The sequence below is a fragment of the Pezoporus flaviventris genome, unplaced genomic scaffold (genome assembly GCF_033815535.1).
Source record: "Pezoporus flaviventris isolate CSIRO_AGI_PZ_B2104156 unplaced genomic scaffold, CSIRO_AGI_Pfla_v1 ptg000013l, whole genome shotgun sequence".
In the NCBI taxonomy this organism is placed as follows: Eukaryota; Metazoa; Chordata; class Aves; order Psittaciformes; family Psittacidae; genus Pezoporus; species Pezoporus flaviventris.
This window is the reverse complement of record NW_026892561.1, coordinates 2309585-2334469: the sequence shown is the minus strand read 5'-3', so window position 1 is coordinate 2334469 and position 24885 is coordinate 2309585. Positions and strand designations below refer to the sequence as shown.

Genomic DNA, 24885 nt, shown 5'->3' with positions numbered 1-24885 from the left:
ACACCAGGGCCCAACTCAAAGCTTACACAGAGCAGTGAGGAGAAAAACAGAGTGTAAACAAGTTTGATACGTCAGGGTTTCCCTGCTGATACCAGCCAAGATCATGTCATTGCCACAACAGTGGTTTTCTCAGGGTCTACAGGTACTTTTGCAGACATGAAGCCTCTTTGCTCCAGACAGCATGAACCCCTGTGGTCGCTACTGTCCTGGCTTGAGGTGATGCTGAATACACAAGGACAATGAGAGATCATCTCTAACAGGTAAGGGGAAACAGTGGGGGAAAGGACATTATGTGAAGGGGACCCCAGTTTGCCAAATCCAGCCTCCAAGGTGTGCTCTTTACCTTTGTCAGGAGCGGACGGTTGTAACTGGCCTCCACATTATAGCTGGTCACAAACCGGATCTTCAAGAAACTCGTGGAAGCTGAAAACTCCAGTTCCCCAAGCAGTTCCGTGGGAGGAGAGGAATGAAGCAGAACGGATACAGGTAAGCTGAGCTGGGTAGAGCAAACAAGCAGAGCTGAAGAATTAATCTCCAGCTCACATACTGGAATCTCTGCTTCTACCCCAGCAGGCAACAAAATTGAATTTCAAAAGGACACAATTGAAATTGCAAGGCCTTTGTGTGACTGCTGCAGCATAGACAGAGGTGGGAGGTGTTACCATAATCACTGTTAATATAGGACAAAACAAGCTCTCTGGTAGGAGAAATAACAAACTGTTATAAATAACCTGGCTGCAAACGAGCTGTCGATTCACACACAGCAGTTTATTTACACAGGCATGCCAAGTCCAGACTTGTTTTTGTTTTAATTTACTGCACCACAGATAGTAAAAATGAAACAACCAAACAAAAAGTGAGCCAAAGGGATTGTCTCTGTAACTATGCCCATTTCTTGGAGATTGCACATACCCCTTTAAGGCAGCACAAAGCCCTACTTTATAGTGGTTTCAATGACGCCCTGAATTAAGACAGCAGGGTCAAACTGACCACACGTTATCCAGCGATGTACTCAACCATTGCCTCATCACTTATAGATTCATTTATAGCTCTTGTAGTTAGAAAAAAGAAATTCCTCACATCACTGTGGCTTATCTTTCAAAAACAAATCTCTTCTCAATAGCTTGCATATTTGGGGAAATCATACAGTAATCTTGAATCTACCTTTGTCTTCCAAACACTGCAAGAAGTGACCAGCATCTCCAGAAGCTGCTGTAACACTACACATCTCTCCCTCCCTCCTGCCTCTCCAGGCAGAATGAGCTGCCAATTAAGCAGTTCATTCTAGAGGACTTGGAGAAAAAAAAAAGCCTGTAATGAAGGGTTTGACCAACCTGCATTCAGGCTGGGGTTATTTACACCTGCAGTTACCTTCCTCAGACATTCATCTATATTATTTCTCTGCCTCAGTCCATAAATAGATGCATCTCTCACACCATGCATACACAATGCAGGTAGGAAAATAAACTTCAGTAACAAACAAAAAGAAACAAAGACAGCACAACTTAAGGATGTTCAGTGTGTAAACCCCAATCCTCAGCATTGGGACATGCCAGGAATAGAATTGCTGGGGCACCCTTGATTCATGCCTACTATAAATGAGTTATAGTACTGGCATTATAGCACAGCCTCCAGTTATTTTGCCTGGGGATCCATATATTCAAGGCACTGAAGGCAGTGATAGCTGAATGAGCAGCCAGTCACTCTTCTGTTTCTTCTTTATTGGCATAGTGTCTGGACCACACATTGAATATATTTACTGCACAGCAGCCAAGCCCTGTGCAGAATACAGAATTATTCGTTTATTCCAGGGCATTTCTTTGCTGTCTGTCACTGCAGCAGCCTACTGATTTGCAAACAAATACGTTGTTATCATCATTGGAGGTGAGGGAAGGTGGAGTTAGACTAAACCCCATTTCGCAACGGAGGCCCAGAGGCCAAAAGCTTCAGTTTGAGCGCAAAACTTGTGACAAAGACTCACTCCAGGTTATTTAGCATTTCCCTTCAGTGTATGTCATAGAGCCCATTTCCAGTTCCAGCAGTTAAACTCAACCCTTGGCATCTCAAATGGAGCATGCAGAAACTGGGAGCCTAACAAAGAGTGGCCACCCGTGAAGAGCTGAAGTGCTGCACAGGATCTCTGTGATAAAGGCAAGGACAAACCCATTTCTCCCTGGCAATGTTCAACTCACACTAACTGTGAGACTGGGCTTTCTCTTCCTATAGCACTCGTGGTGGGTGCCGATAAACCCTTCCCGAGCTGGCTGCCATGGTCTGAAAAGGCAACAGCTGCCTCAAATATCTATCTTCGAGCCGCAGCCTTGTGCTCAGCCCAAAACTTCGTGCCACCACCGCCAGCAAGGTACAGAGCCTGGCGCTTCCCCAAACCTGCTTTGAGCAGTGACCTCTGCTGGTAAACAGACGGGAAACCCAGCAGTTTACAAAGCTGGTGCCCCAGCTACCTGGTCTTCAAAGCTTGCCCTGAAGAGTCACCCAGCCTGGCTCTTGATCTGAAACATCTACCATTAAGCCCACAATTGAAGCGTGCTGAGCGAGAGCAGAGAAGGATGCTTATGGATAAGCTACAACAATCTTTACCTCACAGAAGGCTCACAGTTCCTTCAAAATTCACTCCAGGCCTCTCACCATACCTTTACAGACAAGATGCAGTTAAATACGACAGCATGCCCCAGTGCTGTGCTTCAGTAGTCAGATTTACAAGTTGTGTGTCAAGAAGGGAAAGGCAAAGCCTGTATTTGTGTGTTTTGGGCAGGGGAGGGAGAGGAGCTCACTATACACTCAGCACTTGGTTCCTTTGATGACTGCACGAGTACTTACATGTGCTGCTTAGGCCACAGCTCCCTCTGAAATTCTTCCTACTTCAGGAACTGACTCTTGAGGGGGAATCAAAGGAAAAAAGAAAAGAGGGAACTTACATGCCATTGCCACCTATCAGAAGAGTCAGCTAGTGTACCAAAGGGGAACTATTCCCCCTTGAATTTGTGTTTTGATCTCATGACAGGCTCCAAAGACCCCATCTTCATCTACCTCCTGACTAACTCTGCTGCAGCCCTAAGAGTTTTGCAAGAGCAGAAAGGTGAGGTCTTCTCCAATATATTTTGTGTCTTCTGTCATCAGTGTGGTGTAGGTTCTGCTCTCTCTCAGGCTGCTTTCTCAGGCACAGGCAAGCCGCACAGTTTGTTTATACTGCAGGTTTGTCCAAAGCTGATATGCCAGATGCAAATCTCTACCATGAGTCTGCAATATTCTGATGTGAGAACAGCCGCTTACAACACAAGAGCCTGGCAAACCACATTCCAGGTATGGCCACAGCACCCACATACATTTAATCCACATAACAAATATGTTAACACACTACTGGTGATGGAAAACATTAAGACCAGAGGGGGAAGAAGGTGTGTGGGTAGTGGGGAGGGTCCTCAGTTTGCACTATCCATGATGATTCCACCCAGAACTTCATCTTTTTATTGCATCTTTATAGAAAGGTGGTGATGGGAGTGGTGGGAGCTCAGCTGCAATAAACAGGGAAAGCCCTGCAGCTACGAAATGCCTGCCTGAATGTGCTCCAAAAGCACTGCAACCTGCCACCGTGCAGCCCCTGTGAAAAGGGGTCAGCACTGCACACGGCAAGAAGCACCTCCACAGCTGAGGGTGCCTCTGGGGCCATCTCATGTGGATTCATGTGCACCCAACCCACTGAAAGCACCAGGCCCTCCCCCCAGGATCCTGCACATGGCTGGTTCCAGTAGCTGGGAGGGAGGCACATAGGCCACAGACTGTACAACTTGCCTGTGACTGAGCAGGTACCAGGAAACTCATCAGCAAGAGAACAGTACTTCCTCAGCTGCAGCTGGACGCATCTGCAGGGGCACTTGCCTTGCCCTTGGAGCCATACGTGTATCTCAGTAGGTGGGAAGATGGCTGCTGGAGGCCTTAAAACACCAAGCACAGCACACACAGTACAGCCTCTGTTCAAAGCAAGCAACAACAGAATCGAAACCACTTCATTTCAAGGGCACATTCAGGCCCCGAGCTGCCACTGGCAGTGAGACAATTCTCCAAGTGGCAAAGTGCTCCTGTTGAGGGAGCAAGTCCTGCCCAGCTCCCTCAAGATACAGCAGTGTGCAAGAGCTGCAAGGACAAGGGCCATTGCATTTGTCCACCCTCAGACTGCATTTTCAAACCTGTATTGCTTAAGAGCTAAAGCCTCTATTTCATTACTCCTTTGTAACACAGAACCAGACCTGGGCCATCAACTGTGTACCTCTTCACAGCAGCAGTGGAAATAATTTCAGATACCCTTAACTCCAGCTAGCCTGCAGGGAGAAGCAGATGGTTCTCAAGGTTACCAGAATGCTATCAGACCCACTTGTGCATGTGGTAGGCAATCCAGCACGAGGATGCAGCTCAGCTTTGAGATGGTTAAATGGATGAGAAATAATAGCAAGGCTTGAGGGATCCAATTTAACTGCAGGTATAACGAAGCCAACTGTAAAAAAGACTTTATTTTTTCCCCTTTATACTCAGAATGCAGAAAAGAACTTGAGGGACTCTTCCCGTATCTCAGAGGTTTCACAGACTGATTATTTTTATGTTAAGACAGAAGTATATAAAAGGACTTGAAATACCAGCATGGTTTGCCAGAGGAACATAATTATTCCCAAAGCCAAAACTAGAATAAGATGTTTTCCCTGTTTGAGTTGTGTGAGCCAGTTGCTGCATCTTCAGAGGGCACCCAACATCCACTTTGTATTCTTGTACACTTAGAATCATGAGCATGAGATATTGTTAAAGATACCCTTTTAAGTAAAGGCTTAAAAAAAAAAGGGCTACAGCTCTTTAAGAATTGCAGCTTTTAAAGAAACCACAGAGCAATCAGCTTTTGAAAGCTCTTCTGTCATACACAGAGAATGCCATGAATCACTCGTACATTAGCAGATGTCATGTGCAAATCTCAGCTGCAACACAAGGAGGACAGACCTCAAGCACTTTGGCATCAAAAAGAAGTCTGCGTTTTAAGCCTGCTGCTGACAGCCATAACACTGGTAATTACAAGTCACAGCTTATAGTGGTGGGAGTGTTGCAGAAAATACCAGAGCAATAAAAATACAGTTCTGCACCTGTTTAAATGCATGAAAAATGTATTTGAAACTGTCTGGGTCAGCAGGTACACCTGAGGTATGAGCTAAAGCACTGTGTTAGCTCCAGCTGCACACTGCAATACCTGCAAATAAGCAAATTAATTTCATTAATAAGCCAGGCAGGCAAGAGGCTTTGATTACAACAGTCAAAGCTGTGGTAGAAATTAAAAGAGTGTGCTTAAACCTTTAAATATAATGGAAGGCTGTCCTCACCTTACAGTGCTTGCTGTAAGCCATCTCAGAGCAAAAGGAACAAGGCAGTTCTAATTTCCACTGTCATATCTAACAGTGTCTGCATTACAAGAAGATGACATGCCTCTGTACTGAGGAAAGCAATACACAGGTCTCACTGTAGATTTAGGCTTTTATCTCTTACCCAAACCTTACAGGCCCCTAAAGAATTATGACTACACAACTACTCACTGTCAGCTGATGTTTCATCACACCAACATAACTGACACTGTAGCCATTTTGGGTTTTCTATCAAAAAAAAAACCTCCAAAAAATAGCACTAACAGAACTGGGAGAATGATCCAAATTTTGTTTCCTCTTAGTCACACTAAATTCATTTAACTTACTGTTATCTCGAGGATATTAAGTAAGGTACCTGCAGCTACATCCACACTCTTCATACTCCATACATGTTTTCCAGTGTAGATATCATAATAACTGGAGTCAGTTTAAAAACAGAGTTGTTTGTTTGCAAACAATTTGGACAGGTTTACTTCCAGATAAAAAGCTTAAGAAGTGCTTTGAAAAAGACATTTTTCCAGCAGAAGTTAATGTATATTGTTCCGAATTAAACAATCTGATACCCTGCAAACATCCTTCTTATCCCCCTTTACAAAAAGATGTTGATCCCAACTTTAATTCACAGTAACATTATCTGGAGGTTTTACTAAATGCAGTAATGTTTCCTGTATGTTTCAGTGTAGATCAGAACTTAGTTTCCCAGGTCACCTTAAAGATAAGATCCAAGCTGGTAGCTTTTCAAGCCGTATTTGTGTCTTAACAATACCTTTCCACACAAGCATTTTACTCTGAAGGAATAGTTTCATCTTCCAGAAGAGTGGCATGTTTTATTCCTGGGCACATCTGTTTCCTACTCTTAAAGAACACACTTCATCTGCACTAAAAGTGTTACCAACTAAATTTATGGAACACTTAGGCCCACTAAGCATCTCTGTAAATCTCTACTCAGCCCTTTAGCAGAAAAGGGTAGGGAAAGAATACATCATGAAAGCCAGTGAAGGATCTGAGTGGCAAAGTAACTTGGATCATCCCAAATGTCACACTCTTATGTAAAATAAGAACTGACACGTTCTCATTTCTAAGAGATAGTAAAAGAAGGCAAGATGAATTTTAAAAAAAGTTTTATTATACAAAATATGATTCAAACCTGGGAGAGCTCTTCTACAGTTGGAAGAGTTTTGTCCAGTGACTTGTACTTCCATACATTTTTCCACAAGGCCAGGATAACAAGGCTCCTTAGTCCCAATTCCTTCTTAGCCAGGGTGTTGGGGGAAAAAAAAAAAAACAATGTAGCAGCATCAAAATCTTATTTATTCTTTGTATTCCAAGAATTGCTGAAGCCTTTTCTTATGTTCTGTAGACACTTGCACTGCACTAAAACAAACAAATGCAGCAGGTAAGGTTTTACATTCAACGCAATACACCGCAAAAATAAAGCCTCATGCCAAAATTGAGTATACATTGAAATCAACAGTTACACTGAAGCTACGTTCTGGAAAACCCAGCTGCATGAGAAGCCTACATTCCAAGACAGAAAGACTACATTAACCCTTAAAACTGTCAGTTCTCAACAGCTTCCACTACTACTACTATTCTTCAGTCCAGGAAACCTAGCCTACTTCCTTACCTTTAAACACACACAAGCAATTGTTCAACTCGAACAAATGATTTAGGTAAGAGAATCTCTTCAAATGATCTCTCTGTATATCAGCACTTGCAAACTTGAGTGACATTTCATCCCTACAGGGATGCACGGACTTTTGTCCCACATATTCAGAGGCCAGATATGAAAATCTGCCAGCTACAAGAGCAGCTGAGCAAGAGCCATCAGATCAGACAACCAAGCAGCAAGGGAATTTGATTATTTGGACTCTGCATAGGATTCTCTCCCTACAGAACAGACAATTGTCACAAGTAGCTTTGCTTTCTTTTCAACAGCTCAGATTTAGTATTTGTGGCCTGCTTCTAAAGAGTCCATGAAAAGTCATTAACAAAAATTGCCCAGGAATCTATGAATAATAAGTTTCTAAAGGGGACCTAATACCTACACAAGAATTTAAGGTTCCACAAGTAAGAAAAACAAACCTAAAACACCATGTTAGAATAACGAGCAGAGGGGATTTTTGCCCAAGCTTCCCTTTTCACAGGTCACATTAATTGAAACTACATTCAGTAAGCAAACAATCATGAAAGAGTTCTTACTTCAAGTGCTCTCCAAAGACAGCAGTTATCCGGTACAGGGCTGTTTTCAGAGATGCTCTAAGTGCAAACCGTAGAGTTTTATAGGAGGTATCCACCAGACTTCCTGACACCCTGGGGGGCTTGCTAGAAACATGAGGCAGTTTGAAGTGTCTGTCTACAACCTGATTGAGAGACATGTGGATGAACTTGTTCAATCATTTCATAACGTAACCAGCAACATGTTTATGTCAAACAAAGCAAAAAGAAAGTACAAGTTCAGAAATTCCACCAAGGCACACAGAAATGGATTGGACACTGAGCTTGACCTTGCATTTCCTGGCCATCAACATGAGCATTGAACCAAGTTCTGTGAAATACAATTCTCTGCTGCACAAATACAATTCTGTCCTGTATTATTACTTGCTTCTTTCACAAACAAGGTTACTGGCTTTTTCTTCTTCCCCCTGTTCTTGGAATAGATGACTTACATTGAAGAGCATTAATAACCTCTAAATTCTTTCCAAGAATCTTGATTAAGGCAGTGTAAAATGATTATGTCAACAGGAAACACGTAGCCTTGGAAACAAATCTGGATTATTTCTTTTAAATACACATTACACACACATCAGTAATTTGAGAGTAATGTCCTAGCATTAGTAGAGAAACACCACGCAGATCTTATCTCCTGTGACTTGCAATGTCTCCAGGCTGCACCAGGAATTGTGTACAGCAAATTAAAGATTAAATCCTAACTGTGCATTGAATATAGCATCATAATTGCTGCACCCCTGAAATAAAGTCTAACTGAGCACGTAGCTCAGTTAAATTTAAGAAATGACACATTCCATTAAAAGCATGCTTTCTAGTTTGGCATTTTGAAAAACTACCAGGGTTTTTATTCAGCTGATTCACAATGCACAGAAAGGCAACCAGCTGTTTGGTTTAGATTAACAGCACAAGTTACACTGGTAACAACTTGAATGTTACAACTGGTCAGCAAGGTAAAAAACCAAAATGAACTCAACTCCTTTTCTCCTAAACTCATTCTGCAGTAAGGAAAAGGTAACAGTTTTTACCTCCTGAAGAGTCAGTAAGGTATTCAGGATAGCTGGCAGCGTAGTTTGAACAACTCCAAACTGGTCCTCAGTAAAGGAGGCTGCTACCAAATGAGACAGACCTTTAAAAAGAGAAGTTTGGTATCATTACTGAATCCTCAGCTTCTGAAGCACTGACAAGGATCACAGGTTTGCCTGAAGACTCCATCAGTGTGGTGGAATTCTTCAGGACTGGCTGCAGCCAAACAACAGCTGCCTCAGCTTTGGCTTGCTTCAGGACTAAACCAGCCACTGGTTTAAGAGAGGTTGAGGTTGAGAAGGCAAGAGGGATTATATATGAAATACATTTTAAAAAGCATTGGCTCCCTCTTTCCCCTGCTCTGATCAGAGCTGTACGTGACATCAACTATTTCACAATTCTTCTAGCCACAAACAAACAGTTCCAGATCACTTCACTTTCTTTGTTCAGCTTGTATGAGAACTCTGTTACTCTGAACCCTTGATTTACCTTTGAATCCCTTCTCATATTAAAAAAAAGCCCTTAGTTAGAACACCAATGCTATCTGCTTAGGAATCTCTACCAAACCTCTACAGAACATAAACTAAAATCTCACATGGGATCTCAAAACTAACAAGTGAATTAGACCTTTATTCCTGTCAGTACCTGAACTGCAGCTGGGTTTTTGTAAAGTAGATTCAAAGATTTTTCTTCCATTACATTTTAAAGCACAGAGCCCCCAAAACCTGGAATCAGACCCTTTTAGTTTGTAGTTCCACAAGCCAGCAGAGTGGATCCCCGGGAATAGGAACAGCTTACCTTCCAAAGCCCAGATGTGCATTTGGGCATCAGAGAAGACAGCTTGGATGGAGGCTTCTGGGTGCTGAGAAGAAATCAAAGCATTCTGAATGCACTGAGAAACAGTATCACCAAAATTGCAGGTTTCAGTTAAGGTATTACACATTTGATAGGGTCATGTCTCTCCCCTCAGAAACGACCTGCAAAGCTGACAGCTCTTGGGGAATTCCCAAAGAAATCTGATCTTTTAAGAAACTAAAATTAGTTTGGGACAGGACTTTCCACAAAGGAAAACCATAAAGAATTTATTTGCTACATTGACCTAACAAAAAACAGTTAGCTGCATTTTAAAGTTAACTAGAAACCATGACACTTTCCAATTAGTTGTGTTTTACTATTACGTGATGCCTTAAGTAAAAAAGCAGTTTATCAGATGAGTTTAAACAAGTATTATTCTTCTCTTTTACGCAGATAAAATATAATCCTGCTACAAAACTCACACAAAGCAGAAAACCTTAGATTAAAAGGGTTTAGAACTGTTACTGTATGCAAAACGTAGTGCCACAGCAGAACCCATATACTCATGCATTTCTAGTCCATGCTGCACAGTCACAAACCCTAAGATCAGGATTACCTTGCTGAAGAAATACATTATCAGCACACGTTTTGACAAGAAGGTTTTTATCTGAAAAGAAACAGAAGATTAAAAACATCCTCTATATTTATCTAAGGTAGGTACAATTGTCCCTACCATCTTCACACAGTATAAGGGGACTGAGGGGGGGGATTTTTCTTATGTAAGTAACTGGAGAAGGAAGTATTCATTCAAAAACCCCTGAAAGTTCTTCTGGAGGAGAGAACACCTAAGCTGCACTGGCTGTAACCTATCTGTACAGCAATTTTACTTTACCTGTTCTTGCTTGTTCTGAAGCCATGTGTAAATAAATCTTGGCTGTACTGCCTCATGGCCAGCTTTTGCAGCAGAGAGCTCTGGGAAGGATTCGTGGTGGGAACCATTCATGTGCAGATCTACAGAAGAAATACAATATCTTCAACAAAACTGGTTGCTGTCACTTTAATCCTCAAGATACAGATCTCTATTGACACAGCTACTACACTCCTGACTACGAGGATAAAAACAGCGCAGTCAAAAAGCATCTACCTGTAACTGACGTCCACAGCTTTGGGCCCCTCCTTATAACATAAGGACTTTGGGCTGATCCATGCCAAGGAGACTTTACATCCACAATTCCCATCTTGCCATTTAAAGCAGGTGAGCTGAAAGGTGAACCAACATCAGACCCTGGCGATGCCTTTAAAGACATTAGGGATGATTTAACCATTGAAGACATGGAAGCTCTGGGAATGATATTCGATCTCTGCGACTGGAAAAACATGCCTTCTGTCGCAACAGCTCCTGACAACAAAGAACACACTGCATGAAGACAAACAGGCTGGTGCAGGTGAAATAAGAGATGAGTTTCCTATTGATTACTATTTCAACAACTTCTCTATCATCAGAGCCTTTATTAAAGAACATTGTTACCATTGTGGTCTTGCAAATAAGTACACATCAGCATGAGTACGAAGTGTTTTAGTTCATCAGTTTAAGAACAGCAGGTAATGAAAAGGATTCTTATGGATCTATTTATTTTTCTACTTTTGCTAGGCATCATTACTACACCCCAATATATATCTATATACATCCTAAATAAAAGCACACTGTATCTATAAAGTGTGCTTTTAGGATTAAGAATGGCAATCCTTTCTGATTCTGCTCGGTTTGTAAGAAAAGTCAGATCATCTCAAAATCCAAGGAACAGCAGCACTAGGAGAAATTCACCTCTGACATGCCAACAGTCCCCTGCTGTTCCCAGGGCACCAGTATCCTAGGCACTAACTGCTAAGGGATTCAATTAGTGGCACCCCTCGTGCCAACACTGCTCTGCTGCCAGGAATGATGCCCACGTCTGGCATGTAAAGCACCTGGAATGCTTGCAGGCTCCAAGAATCAGGCTGGCTTTTCTTATACTACAGTGATATTAGTGAGTCACACAAACATATGCTTGTCTGTGGGAGTGCTGATCTGCTGGAGGGTAGGGAAGGCTCCACAAAGGGATCTGAACAGGCTGGATCCATGGGCAAGGGCCAATTGCATGAGGTTCAACAAGGCTCAGTGCTGGGTCCTGCACTTGGGCCACTATCACACCATGCAATGCCACAGGCTGGGAAAAGAATGGCAAGCTTTTGCTGCTTGGCAGAAAAGTGAGCCCAGGTGGCCAAGGCCAGTGGCATTAGAAACAGTGTGGCCAGGAGGGCTAGGCAGTGATTGTGCCCCTGTACTCAGCACTGGTGAGGCTGCACTTCAAACCCCATGTTCGGTTCTGGGCCCTTCACTACAAGAGAGACATTGAGGTGCTGGAGGGGGGCCAGAGAAGGGCAATGGAGCTGGTGAAGGGCCTGTAGCACAAGTGTGATGGGGAGAGGCTGAGGAGAATGGGGCTGTTTAACCTGGAGATAAGGAGGCTCAGGGGAGTCCTTACTGCTCTCTACAACTACTTGAAAGGAAGACGGAACAAGGAGGGGGGTCTGTCTCTTCTCCCAGTTAAGAAGCAATAGGACAAGAGGGAAGGGCCTCAAGCTATGCCAGGGTGGTTTAGACTGGAGATTAGGAACAATTTCTTCCCTGGAAGGGTTGTCAAGCATTGAACAGAATGCCCAGGGAAGTGGAGTCAACATCCCTGGAGGTATTTAAAAGACATGCAGACATGGCACTTTATGGCATGGTTTAGTGGTAGACTTGGCAGTGCTGGATTAACAGCTGGACTTGATTATCTTAAAGGCTTTTTTTTTTGACCTAATCAATTCTATGATTCTATATTCAAAGTCCCTACAACAACAAAACAAAGACTGATTTTACCATCTGAACTAATCATAAGAGCAGCTATGCAAATTACAGAGCATCTCTTGGCAAGACTTAACTTCTCCCTGTACTAGGTTACCAAATCAGGAATAATTAGACTTCCTTAATTCATGCAAGTGTGGAAAAAACATTGTACTGAACATAACACCATGCAGAGCAAACAGAGTAAAGATGATCTTTCCAAGTTTTCCAGTTATTTTAGATTACTTCAACAAGAATACCTTAAATTCAACAGGGAAGAGACTGTGTTTGGATTTATTTGCAGAAAACCCCATGCCTCATTTTCCCCATACAAGTTAACTGAGACTAATGTGCCTATGTAATCCATTGATACTTTCCTGCTTTATGAACTGTTATGAGTGTTTCCTCACATACCTGGAGTCTGCGGAGGTATTTTCAGCTCTCCTGCTGGCAGCTTTGCTCTCCCATTTGCTGCTGCAGCTTCCTGCTGTGCGATCAGCCTCTGGGTCAGATCACTCAGAAGATTCAAACACTCTCTTGATATTGCAGCCCAGTTGTGCGGGTGCCCACCTAGCAGCATGCACACAAAAGGAAACTCAGCAGTAGTGTTTAACCCACATGCTCATCCTTGTAACTGTTCTGACAGTGCCTGTGTGCTCTCGGCATAAGCTTCGAAGTTATAGTACCAGTCCATTTCTAAGAACACACAGGGCATTTTCACTGTGATAGTGTATTTATACTGAGGGGAAGATGAAAACATGGAAAGATTCTATCCTTCTGCCAATGGATAACTCCAAAAAGACTTTAGTGAAACTTGCTAAGCAAGCAGAAAACAGGCAGTTCTGCCCATCGGATTTAAAATCACTAAACAACCAAAATGAACCAAGTGGTATCAATGGTGATGGTAAACAGTTCTGAAATAGTACAAACACTAGAATTCCTGATAAGGTGGAACAAAGAGTTCCTGAAGGCTTCTAAGCAGTTTTCATTGACCTTCTCTTTGTATATCTTTATATATAGCAAGAGGCTGACGTACTAACTAAAATTACAACCGTTGTTTGCTTTCACAGCTCCAGTGGTGACTCACTATTCGTGCTTGATTTTACTTCATATCTCAATGTTACACTTTCATATGCATCTGCTAGATTATTCAGTTTGGACTATGGGACTGGTGGTGTCAATACCCTAAGACCTGTGTTTCCTCACAGCTGTCATTTAGATCAAACAACAGGCAGCAGCGTTTGTCAAGTTTTGGAGATGAAACAATATGAATTTACATTATTAAGCATCCTTTTGGAAAAGGCACCATAGGGATGAGGTCTCCTGGCTTATGTGGCATGCCTCACGGTGTTAATGACTTGTAAAAGCATTTGACTAACACTTCTACAAGAAAGAAAAAGAATCACCAGTAGTTTTGCAATTACCTGGCTGACTAAGGCTAAAGACTTCCTGTCGTCGAACAGGGGAATACTGAGAAAGTAACATCAAGTCTTGTAAGGCTAAAAACTACAAAGAAAGTAAAATGTTTTAGTGCATGCAAAGTCCAATGCATTTCCTTAAAAAAAAAAACAAAAAACACCCAAAGGTAGGTATCCATACAATAGCAAGCCCTAACAAATAGAGAGTTCACACAGAATAAAACCAGCCACGTAACAGAAAAAGAAAGGAGGCAAATGACCACAGACATCCCCCCAGAACCACTCTGGATGAAGCTGCTGAGTTAGCCAGAGCTTCAGGTAACTCTACTTTGGAGTTAAAGAAGATCTAACACTACTTTTTATCTTAACAGCTAGCTACTCAGACAGAAAGAACCTAAGACACAAAAAGGTCTAAGGAAAGAACTGATCTTGCAAGCTAGAGCCCTCTATGCAGTGTGCTGTATAGTACCAGACCTAACACTGCTTTTCCATGTGATGAAGTAATTAATGTGGCAAACCAAAAATAACCACATAACTCACACTAAGTAAAACCCAATTATAAGCTACTCTTTAGTAACTGCTGAGATTACAAATTAGACTTTCTCTCCCTTCAACTGTGCTACGCTTGACTCTTCCCCACCCACCCTTTGATAATGCAGCAAAGCTTAAAAAAGGATTCAAATGGACTGCAGCCTCATCCATCTCCAGTATTAGAGATCTGTAAAATCAGTAAATGTGGATTTTGAATGCACAGAAAAATATCTTCATCCTTATTTGCATAATACTTTTTGAAGTCTCCAATTTCTAAGTATTAGAATCTGTGAATCCCATCAATGATTACCATAGTCAGACCAAATTTACTCTTCCTTACTCACAGGTTTTAAGCAGCTTTTCAATATTTTCTTTTTAAAGAAAGAAACCCAAATTACAGCATAAACATGGAAATATCTTTCTAATGTCATGAGAGAGCACCCATGTAAGAGCTCAAATGTAAGCAGCAGGGGCAAAGTGTTGAGAGAGTACAAAGGTGTGACAGAACACCTGCTTATCTGACAAGCTGAAAGAGTTTTCAGAAAGCCTGAATATCACTAACCTGTTTGTTTTACATCAGTACACACTAATATAGTTCTGTTGCAGACAGATCTTGCCTGTAACTATGTTAGCCTGTCCTTGGCTTAGAGTTAACAGCGTGGTGAACACCAGCAGATGTCACTACTAAACCGATTTTCACCATTAAGCATCACTTCCTCCTGTTCTGAGGCAGCTTTTTAAAGAACTAACTCCCCAGTTAAAATAACTGGTACCTGGAAGATCTGATTGCACACTTTGAGAAACAACCTCTCAGCACACACCTCGCTGGGAAGATGGTGGGAATTCAGTTACCTTTATAATGAGGGGAGGATTGCTGTTTAGGATTTTAGGCAGGCTCTGGTCAGTCTCCTCAGCAAAAGTTGGCTGGACAGGAAAATGGTGTGTCTAAATACAAACATCAGAAGTTGTGTTATACAGAGCAAAACAGAAGAAAGCCTTACGAGAGATGATACCCAAGCTGTTACTTGTCAGATGACGAACTACAAAAGCACATAAAAGCTTCAACTGACTGTAAACTAGCCTGAAATTTCTAAGATAAAAAACAAAAGGATTTTACTCCTTATGTTTAAAATTAAGAAACCTTAGGAAAAAAAAAACAGGTATCTTCAAATTCCTTCCATTACACAAATAATTTATAGCTAGGGGCATCATATCAATATGAAAAGAAATTCCTCTAACTGGGTTAGAGCTTGTTAGAGCAGGGGTTACTGAGCCTGGAGAAGAGAGGGCCCTGGGGAGCCCTCTGAGCAGCATTCAGTGCCTAAAGGGGCCTACAGAAATCTGGAGAGGGGCTTTGGACAAGGGCCTGCAGGGACAGGACACAGGGGAATGGCTTGAACCTGCCAGAGGGGAGACTGAGATGAGCTCTTAGGCAGAAGCTCTTCCCTGTGAGGGTGCTCAGGCACCGACACACGGTGCCCAGAGAAGCTGTGGCTGCCCCATCCCTGGCAGTGTTCAAGGCCAGCTTGGACACAGGGGCTTGGAGCAAGCTGCTCTAGTGGAAGGTGTCCCTGCCTGTGGCAGGGGGTTGGAACTGGATGAGCTTTAAGGTCCCTTCCAACACAAACCATTCTAAGGTTTCCCAGGAAAAAACAGTGAAACCATATTCAGGAACAAGACTGAAATCAAAGCAGCACTGTCTATTTTTAACAGTGTAACCACTCTGCTGAAGTATTAAGGGTTCTTTTACCAAATAATAAAAGAAATTAACTTTTTTTGCACTCTTTCACTGATAAGCTAAGGAATTTGTATTTTTATTTTATTCTGTGTTTTAATGGAATTTCTGTCTTGTAGCTACAACATTTACAAAGTAAATAGCAGTCTTACATCGTATCAAACATTCCATCGAGCATTGCATCTATTCAATGCTATTTAACATGGATCAATTTGGGCACAGACTAGGGGTCAGTTTTGCGTTACTGCACTCATTACACATAGCCTAGCTTTATTCTCCTGTTTCCAGCCTGTGAAATTGAAACTGAAGGTAGCAACTGCTTTCAAAGCATTAATGAAGTGACTTCATGGGGTCTAAGTTTGCACATATTTACGATCAGATTAGGAGGTTTTTTTAGCTCATTCAAAAAATCATCATGTGGATAGAGCAATCTTTTGTTGAATAGTCAAAAGGACAAGACCTATTTGATACCTTCACAGCTGGATGTTTCTTTTGTCTTTCACAGTTTTATAAGCAAGACAATAATTAACAGACATCGACACACAGTGTTCACTGGTGCTTCAACTACTGCCCTTTGAAACAAGATATTCACACCTCAGAGCTGGTTTTGGAGCTGTCTACTGATTCTGACACATCATTACACCAGTTATGCTTGACCCATTGTTAATCTTTGCTGCATTGCAGTCACAACAACCAGAACTTTTGAATTAAAGCTAACATTCCAACAAGTACCATGTGCTATTTCATTCCATAAGAGTGCTTTGCATCAATATCTTGAGCTAGGATTTACACTTCACTTTATTTTCCTACTAATCTGTAGTCTAGGAACGTTTAAAAATGAAAATCAAGTTAGGTGACCTTTTTTTTCCCCTCTGTATTCTTACAAAGAAATATCTGGATTTGTTAAAAAAGATCAAATCTTCTCCAATTCTTTGTTGGCAAGATTTATGTCCCACCCCCTCCCCCCCCTTCCCCCTTCAATCACAGTCACACATTTATTCCAATACGATTCATTATATATTTAAATGGTCTTTTTTTAGCCATATTAATTTGTAACTTTATGACTGAATGAAAAAGCACAAGCGTCTTAATTCCCAGGATTGCTCGAAGACTATTTCAATACCACAGCCTGAATTACATTAACACATCTCTGCTTTGGAGAACTGTGTGCTTTGATGGTTTGCCTAAATTTGAGATTTCCAGAGCTTAGCTCCCAGAAAACAGATATAATTTCGTTCTCTTTCCTATTGTAAAACTCAATTCAGAGCTATGCAGTTTCTGGATATTATCTTCCCATGTAACCTGCATCTGTGTCACACTCAAATAAAACATCACTGCATGGATAGACATGCAGAAACCAAGCTAGTGAGCTCTGCCCAACACATACGGGCCTGGCACTGGCTCATTTGTCTTGACACCAAAAGAGGACAGAGAACATGGTGCAGACTCCATGAAGCACAAAGTGGTTTTTTGCTTCTGCACTGATTTAGCAGCAAACATGAACAGGAGAAGGGGAACATGGAAACAGAAGTAGAGGAGTAAGAAAAGAAGGTGGCAACAACAAAGCATTAATTTTGGACGAAGCCTTGGGTGACATGGTTTAGTGTGAGGTGTCCCTGCCCACGGCAGGGGGGTTGGAACTGGATGATCTTAAGGTCCTTTCCAACCCCAACTATTCTATGATTCCAATTTTGTAAGAAGCACAGGCTTGTCTTGCTATAACGAGAGAAAGGGAAAGCCAATACCCAGATCTCTCTCAACTGTTATCAGCTATTATCTGTAGTACATGCTTTGAAAATTCAAGAATTCATAATAATAATAATAAAACCCCTTTTGAAAAGAAAGCATTATCTGAGAAACACTGATGTTGCACCTTTAGCAGTCACTAAGTACTAACCTCTGTAGCATAGATTTTGAAGAGTAACCATGCAATGTACCAGGTAATCAGAAGAAATACGCCACATAACCAGGTATGGTAAAACAAGGAGATATCCAATAAGCCAGTCAGAGTGTCAAGAGGATGCAATTTACTGCAGAAATAAAATGGCAAGGAGATAAGTTATTTCTATTATGGAAGATGTCTATATTAAGCTGTTACAGTAGCAACAATAGCAAGAATGGAAGCTGCATCACCTTCTTGGCAACAACAATTTCTTACAGATGTTTGAGATACTGAAAAAGAACTGGTAACTGTGATGACATGAAGAAAATATTATGAAATTAAGGAAAAGAAAACTCAGGTACTAAGACTCTAGCTTCCCTATTTTAAAACAAATAACACATATATGCAATTTGGACAAATAAGCCTTTCTAATACTTTAGAGATTTAGATATGCAGGAGAGAGCATTTCTTAATGCCAGGTTGAATGGGGCTTGCACAACATGGTCTAGGGTGAGGCGTCCCTGCCCATGGCACTGGGGTGAAACTGAATGATCTTAAGGTCCTTTCCAACCCAAACCATTCTATGATTCTATGATGATTCTGTGGTTTCTACAAGGGGTGTTGGTTCCTTTTGGATTAATTTCAGAAGTACCTAAGGCTGCCCATGTTCTCTGTGGGGAGAGAAGGAAGAGTCCTACTACACATAGAGGCAGTTGCTGAGCTGAACTTCTTCAAAGGGACTGTGAGCAATATTCTCCCCCAGGTGTTCAGCACAGTGTACTACCTACCTGTCTATATGAAGATCCATCGTGGTACTTATCCATACCTTTGGGATGTAACCTAGGGGATCAAAGAGAAGCACTGAAACAAATATGACACTGCAAAACATACACAAAAGGCCACAGAGAAGACAAAAGCATGCATGGATACAGACAAGAAACTGGTCTTGTAACACTTGTGTACCAGGAAACAATCTGCCTTTGGGATTTTTTTGGTTAGGGTGTTTCCTAAGAAATAGAAATAAGAGAATAAAAAAAAGGCCTTAGGCCAGCAACTACATACTGAGAGCTGCAGACCTTATCTTTTATTGCTGGCTTCTCAGCACTGAGTTACTTGTGCTCCCTCACCAACAAAAGAAGGTTAATAGCAATTTAATATTAATTCTCACTACAGCTCAGGCAGCAGCAAAGTGCTTTTAAAGACTTAATGGAAACTGATATACAAGCACCATGCCCCTAATTTATCCCCAACGTAAATAAAGTGGAAATAATTCTAGCCTATTTTGACATCATTTAGGAGGATAATTACAGCCATTAAAAAATCCTGATTTTTAGGAAGTCCTGTGCAATCCTCTTCACCAGCACAGATTGTTTTTTACTGTAGTCTTAAAGACCAAACTTCATTGTCCTATGGGAGGCAGCCTTTGTCTCCTCAGCTTCCTCTAAATAATGAAAAAGGCACTTGAGAATAAAGCCAAACTGCTAACTTTTACTTTTAAAACAGTGAAATATAGTAACATTACAAACAGTGAAGTCATGCCCACTGCTGGTACATCAGGTACAGCTCTGTGCCGCTACATTTCCAATACCAGGCCATGGAAGGAACAGTTCAAAGCATGGAGATGTTTGTCCATGTTAAAAAATTATCTGGGAATATTTATAGCAAAAATGGAATATAAATTACAGGCCAAAACTTGGGGTTTTTGAATTGCACTATGTTTTCAGAGTTATAATCTTGTTATGACACATCAGGACTGGTTTGTAAACAGCAACCCAAGCATCAGGTTTTAAAATGCGCACTTGTCAACCACCAGCTGATTACTATTTGTTAGCTTCTCTTACATGAAAGTTATTTCACAGCTGCCTGCAACAAGATGTCCTGCCCAGAAGAGATCACCAGAGATGACAGCTTATCTTTTGGTACAGTGACAGACTTCACGTTATAGAACTACTGTTCCCCACTCTCTTCTCTTTAGAAGAACATCATCTTATTATAATGTGATCCGCTAGACAATAAATTCTTATAGGATGTGTGTTAATCTCTTTGAAGAAGAGACAATTTTCACATGCTAAACAAGCTTAGGTGAGGCTGCAAGAACTGACATCATAGAAACACTGCTGTACAAGCCCCACTACCTTTCAGAGAGATGCGAGATCTCTATTTGCTTAAACAAGTCAATGTGCCTTCAGCAAGTTACCTGGAAGGCTGAAACAATAGTATAACAGGCCTGATGGAGTAAATATAAAAGCATTCAAAAGAGATAAGAGAATCCCAGGAACACTTACCAAAAAAGTAATACGTGGCACAGAAGTTTCTAACAAAATAGAGTGATTCCACACAACTGTGTCTGATGAGGAGGGGCAAAGATCTTCTGAAACGCAAGTACTTGTATTGCTAAAAAACCAAACACGAAATAATTTAGCAATCTGCATTCCTGACAAATTAATGAGTAAAACAGAAAGCACAAGGTACTTGAAAACCTGAAGCCTAGATGAATTTAGCAGGTTAATTTAATGGAATTCCAAGTGTTACACCTACTGCTTCTTCTCCCAACCTCTGCCATTTTATCATCGCCATTGCTTCTCATCCTTTTTCCTACCTGTTGCAGTATGAAAATGAATGACAGGGTAAATTGACTCTAAACACAGGTGAACAAACTAGAAGGATGCTATCATAGATTAAACATATCTTTTTGTTGATTTTATTAGATTTCAGTTAGATTAGACATGATCCATTAAAATATAGGGAAAATTCAGACAAGGATGAATTAGAAAGTCAGTAATCCTCCAGGCACTAAAACCACTGACACCATACAAATAATTCTATGTCTTTCCAAATGACTAAAGCAACCCATCTGACACTACATGGAAACGAAACCAAAGTGATTTGATTTAATTTTATTTTACTTGGTTAAGTTACATTAAAAAAAAAATATGTATTTCAATGATAGAATTTTTAAAAATACTATAGTTACAGCATTGCCAAAATGGAGCTTGCTTTGCTGATGACCCGAATGGTCATGACTTGAATGCTTTCCACTACTACAACCAACCCTGTTTAAAGACACCTTTTGCCAAAATGGTTGGACTTTGGGAATCGTGCAAAGCTACTGGCTGCTGTAAGGCTACAGCAACAGAAGAAGTATCTTTAGGATGATGTTTCAGAAGCCGCCCCTCACCATTTTGCATTGGTACAGATTTCTGTAGAACTGCTATAGCCTCCCCCAAAGGGATTCATAGAATTGCAGTTTCCATAGCGCTACAGGCATGAACGAGCTCTGGATGTTGAGCTTTAAGCAAGATTTAATGTGCTATTTAAACTTTAAGTGAGCTGCTACACAGTTACAACTGACAGCATCACAGCATCATTTTACATGCAAGATTTTAAGCTTTTAGGTGAACTGTGGTCAATTCCAGGAGTTGATATTCACTTTGCGTTTACTGTCTCTTTCCAGTAGCTCACCTTCTGCAGTGGACTACCTCAGCCAGCTTTTAACATGCATCGGAGGGATGTAAAATTTATGTGCTCAGCACACCAGATTTCTGTTTTCATTTGAAGAGTTGAGCAAGAAGGAGGAAGATGAACACTATCAGCATTTAAAGCCGAGTGCACTCTTTACCTACTAGTGAAAGCAGGCCAACAGACAGCTGCTACTGCCATACCCAAAACGTAAATAATCGAGGCTTTTTTGATCACTACTTCACATTGACATCTGTCTGCAAAGGCACTGCAATGTCTTACCTGTATGATTGGAAATGGCAAATAATTCATGTTGTTAATAAGATATAAAAGGCTGTAACTGTATCCCATGAAAGCTCCAGAAAGTAGAAAAAAGAGGTGATACTCATTTAGGCACATCTGAGGAGCAGCATCATCTAGGCTAAAAGAGAAAACTTAGAACTAATCCTGAGGTTCCAAAAGAAACACACACAAGTCATTCTAACCTTAGGAAATCCTAATCAGCAATGATTTGATTTTACTTTCCTGATTAGTATATAAGATGATATCTCAGTAAGTTTTTCCTAAAGCAGGAATTTTGCCACCTAATTTATGCATGCTGATACTTCCTATATTCATAAAGTCCAGAGGACCAAGTCTTAAGTTCAAGCAACTTGTCATCATTCAACTTTCCATTAAGAATCCTGGCAATTAAGTTTTTCTAGCCCAGTTTTTTCTCTGCGTATTGTAACATTGACATAGGAGGGTATTTTCTATCCTTTAGATAAAGGATATCAACATATAATTGCTTATTTTTGATAGTACTCAGATTCTAGGGTTTTGTATGGAAGAAGCCAGCAGTAAATACATTTTACAACAGAAGTTCTTTATATAATTTTTTAATACACACACAATTACCTTTCTGAAGGCGTGCAGGGCACAGCAAGAAACTGGAACTTCCCTTTTGTCATCACTGCAGCACACCAAGCAACCAACATTCCCATGACAGCATGAACAACAGAATGGATAACTTGCTGAGGGTGAATAATTTTTCCTATCAGTGCTATTCGAGAGCATGGTATTGATGGCACAACTGTGGATAAAAGCCAAAAGTGAATTTTCAATTGTTACTAACAAAACCCTTCATTAAAAGACAAACACTATTATCACCAAAGAACTTTCCACAGTTGGAATCAGTCTAAAGGATAAAGAAAACAATGAAACAGCTCAGCTAAGAGAGTCTCAGCCATGTGGCAAGCAGGAATCGGGGATCATTTACTTAAAAATAAGCTTTGTATATTGTCTGTATTAATTTAAAAGGAAATTTACCAATGTTAACTACATCAAACATAAATACAAATCTCTTCAAACGGTTATCCTATTTTGTTCGGGTATCACAGAGAGCTCAGCAATTTACATAACCCACCTGCATAAAACTCAGCGTTGAAGATGCTTACTACTAGAATCACCACAGACATAAGGAGGATACAAAAGATGATGTAGGAAGTATATAAATCATTGAAAGAATCTAAAATACAAAAACAAAGCAAGTCGTTATTGTGTGTGAGATTGCAGTAACACAACAGTGACACAAGGACCAACATAAAAGAACACTTGCGCAGTTAGCAATAGTCCAGTAAGCGCACAAAGGAGAGTAATGTTTAATAGACTATAATCTCTTAACAGAACTGTCCAGCTGCAAAACATTTCTGCATAAAAGCATATTGAAATTTCACAGAAAATATTTTATACCCTCATAACTATTTGGTTTTTTTTTATAATTGAGCACTCAGAATTCTGTTTAAAAAAAAGAAAATCTTTTAAAGTTACTTAAACTATAGCTCAGTTAACACAGCTTCCCTTCACTTAATAAAACCTGCAACCATACAGTGACAGGTAAGAAGTTCCTTGCACAGTAAATATCTTCTAATTTTTTCTTTTGGGCTTTTGGTATTTTTAAAGAACAGAAATTAAGTCTCTCTGAACAGTTAAATGATCACAGGTACCAAGTTCCCATCTAAAGCAGCTGAGGAAAGAGATTCTCCCCTTCTACTCTGCGCTCCTGAGACCGCCTCCTGCAGTCCTGTGTCCAGCTCTGGGGCAACAACAACAGAGGGACGTGGAGCTTTTGGAGCGAGTCCAGGGGAGGCCACGAAGATGCTGCAAGGGCTGGAGCAGCTCTGCTCTGGAGCCAGGCTGAGAGCTGGGCTGGGTCAGCCTGGAGAAGAGAAGGCTCCTGAAGGGGAGACCTGAGAGCAGCTCCAGTGCCTGAAGGGACTACAGGAAACCTGGAGAGGGGCTTTTTAACAAGGCCTGTAGCGACAGGAGAAGGGGAATGGCTTTAAACTGATTTGAGATTAGGGAGAAGGGATTGAGATTAGCTATTAAATTAGATATTAGATATTACTAGGGAGAAGCTCTTCCCTGCAAGGGTGCTGAGGCGCTGGCACAGGGTGCCCGGAGAAGCTGTGGCTGCCCCATCCCTGGCAGTGTTCGAGGCCAGGTTGGACACAGGGGCTTGGAGCAAGCTGCTCTAGTGGAAGGGGTCCCTGCCCGTGGCAGGGGGCTGGACCTGGATGAGCCTTAGGGTCCCTTCCAACCCGTTCTATGGCTCTGTGATACCCCCATTTTCCGTGTGCACACCCTCACCGTGCAGAGGGTCTGTTTCAGGAATTTCATTCGTGATTGAGAAAGTTCCGTTTCAAACGCTGAAGATCAATCAGAAACTCACAAAGCGGGAACGTCACACACACCACAGGCAGTTCCCGTTATCGGAGCCCGAGCCCAACACCACAGACGGGGAAGACCCGCAAGCACAACGGGGAGCAGAGCACCTACTCGAGATCCAGCGCACCGGGTGGAACGGGTCGAGGCCGCTGAGCACGACGAAGGCCGCGGTGCAGACGGGCAGCAGCAGCACGGACCAGGCGACGGCAGCCGCCACCCTCCAGCCCAGCACCTGCGGGAAGGGAAGGACAGCGTGAGGGGCGGCGGGGACCGGGGTCCGCAGCCCCGCATCCTCAGGCCCCGCACTCACCTGCCGGAGCAGCGCTCGCTGCCGGCCCGCTCCCGACCCGGCCTCCATGGCCGCGCCGCCGCCGTTCAAAGTCTCCGCCGTTCAACGGCCACCCCCCGCCGGCGCACGCCACTTCCGCCGTACGCCGGGAGGACTAGCGGGGAACAGCCAATGGGAGGCGAGCAGACCCGCTTTCCCCGCCCCCTATGGGGAAGTGACAGCTCGGCTGGCCTATGAGGATACAGGCCCCGGCGGGGGGGCGGGGCCGCGAGCGCATATGGAGGCCTGAGGGGGGCTCGGTCATACCCGGGCACCGACACGGCCCCGCCTGCCCCGAGGGGGGGGAACGGGGCTGCCCCGGGTCCTTGCACAACAGCCTGGGCCGTGAGGGCCCTGTGAGGGCCCATGAGCACTGCTGGGCTGAGGGACAGCGTGGCTGAGGGGAGGGAGTCGGGCGGGGCCCGGGAAAGCAGCAGGGACACGGAGGGAACCGCGTTACAGGTGCGGCAGAGCCCTGTGGTGGCACAGGGCTCAA

At 42.3% G+C, this 24885-nt stretch overlaps 2 protein-coding genes and 2 long non-coding RNA genes across 8 annotated transcripts in view; 2 read left to right on the top strand and 2 right to left on the bottom strand.

Annotated features, from left to right (window-relative positions):
- Positions 1-2199, bottom strand: part of GLIS1 (GLIS family zinc finger 1) — a 203421-nt gene extending 201222 nt beyond the window's left edge. The window contains exon 1 of the mRNA XM_061451184.1: positions 344-2199. The gene's annotated coding sequence lies outside the window, so the exon portion shown is untranslated. The remainder of the gene's footprint in view (positions 1-343) is intronic.
- On the top strand, positions 201-7175 carry LOC133268297 (uncharacterized). 4 transcript variants are annotated; one of them, XR_009743027.1, is made up of 7 exons: positions 201-260; positions 353-486; positions 2227-2413; positions 3023-3097; positions 3214-3321; positions 4258-4495; positions 7161-7175. It is a non-coding gene; the product is annotated as an uncharacterized LOC133268297 (long non-coding RNA). The 4 variants fall into 4 exon arrangements; XR_009743026.1 differs by lacking the exon at positions 7161-7175 and adding an exon at positions 4929-5103; XR_009743024.1 differs by lacking the exon at positions 7161-7175 and having other exon boundaries at positions 4258-5103.
- NDC1 (NDC1 transmembrane nucleoporin) lies at positions 6519-24491 on the bottom strand. Of its 2 annotated transcripts, none has more exons than XM_061451192.1 (18): positions 24372-24491; positions 24173-24293; positions 22761-22862; positions 22253-22427; positions 21638-21776; positions 20182-20290; positions 18685-18736; positions 17912-18044; positions 15132-15224; positions 13755-13836; positions 12745-12900; positions 10609-10881; positions 10357-10475; positions 10081-10131; positions 9468-9531; positions 8672-8772; positions 7617-7777; positions 6519-6788 (listed from the first exon to the last, which is right to left on the bottom strand). In XM_061451192.1, exons 1-18 carry the CDS (start codon positions 24417-24419, stop codon positions 6725-6727), a joined length of 2043 nt encoding a protein of 680 aa, XP_061307176.1. In that variant the 5' UTR covers positions 24420-24491; the 3' UTR covers positions 6519-6724. The 2 variants fall into 2 exon arrangements, with proteins under 2 accessions (XP_061307176.1, XP_061307177.1); XM_061451193.1 differs by having other exon boundaries at positions 10609-10863.
- LOC133268301 (uncharacterized) lies at positions 11278-16833 on the top strand. The gene is made up of 3 exons (XR_009743033.1): positions 11278-11491; positions 14120-14208; positions 16520-16833. It is a non-coding gene; the product is annotated as an uncharacterized LOC133268301 (long non-coding RNA).
- Positions 24492-24885: the final 394 nt, after the last annotated feature.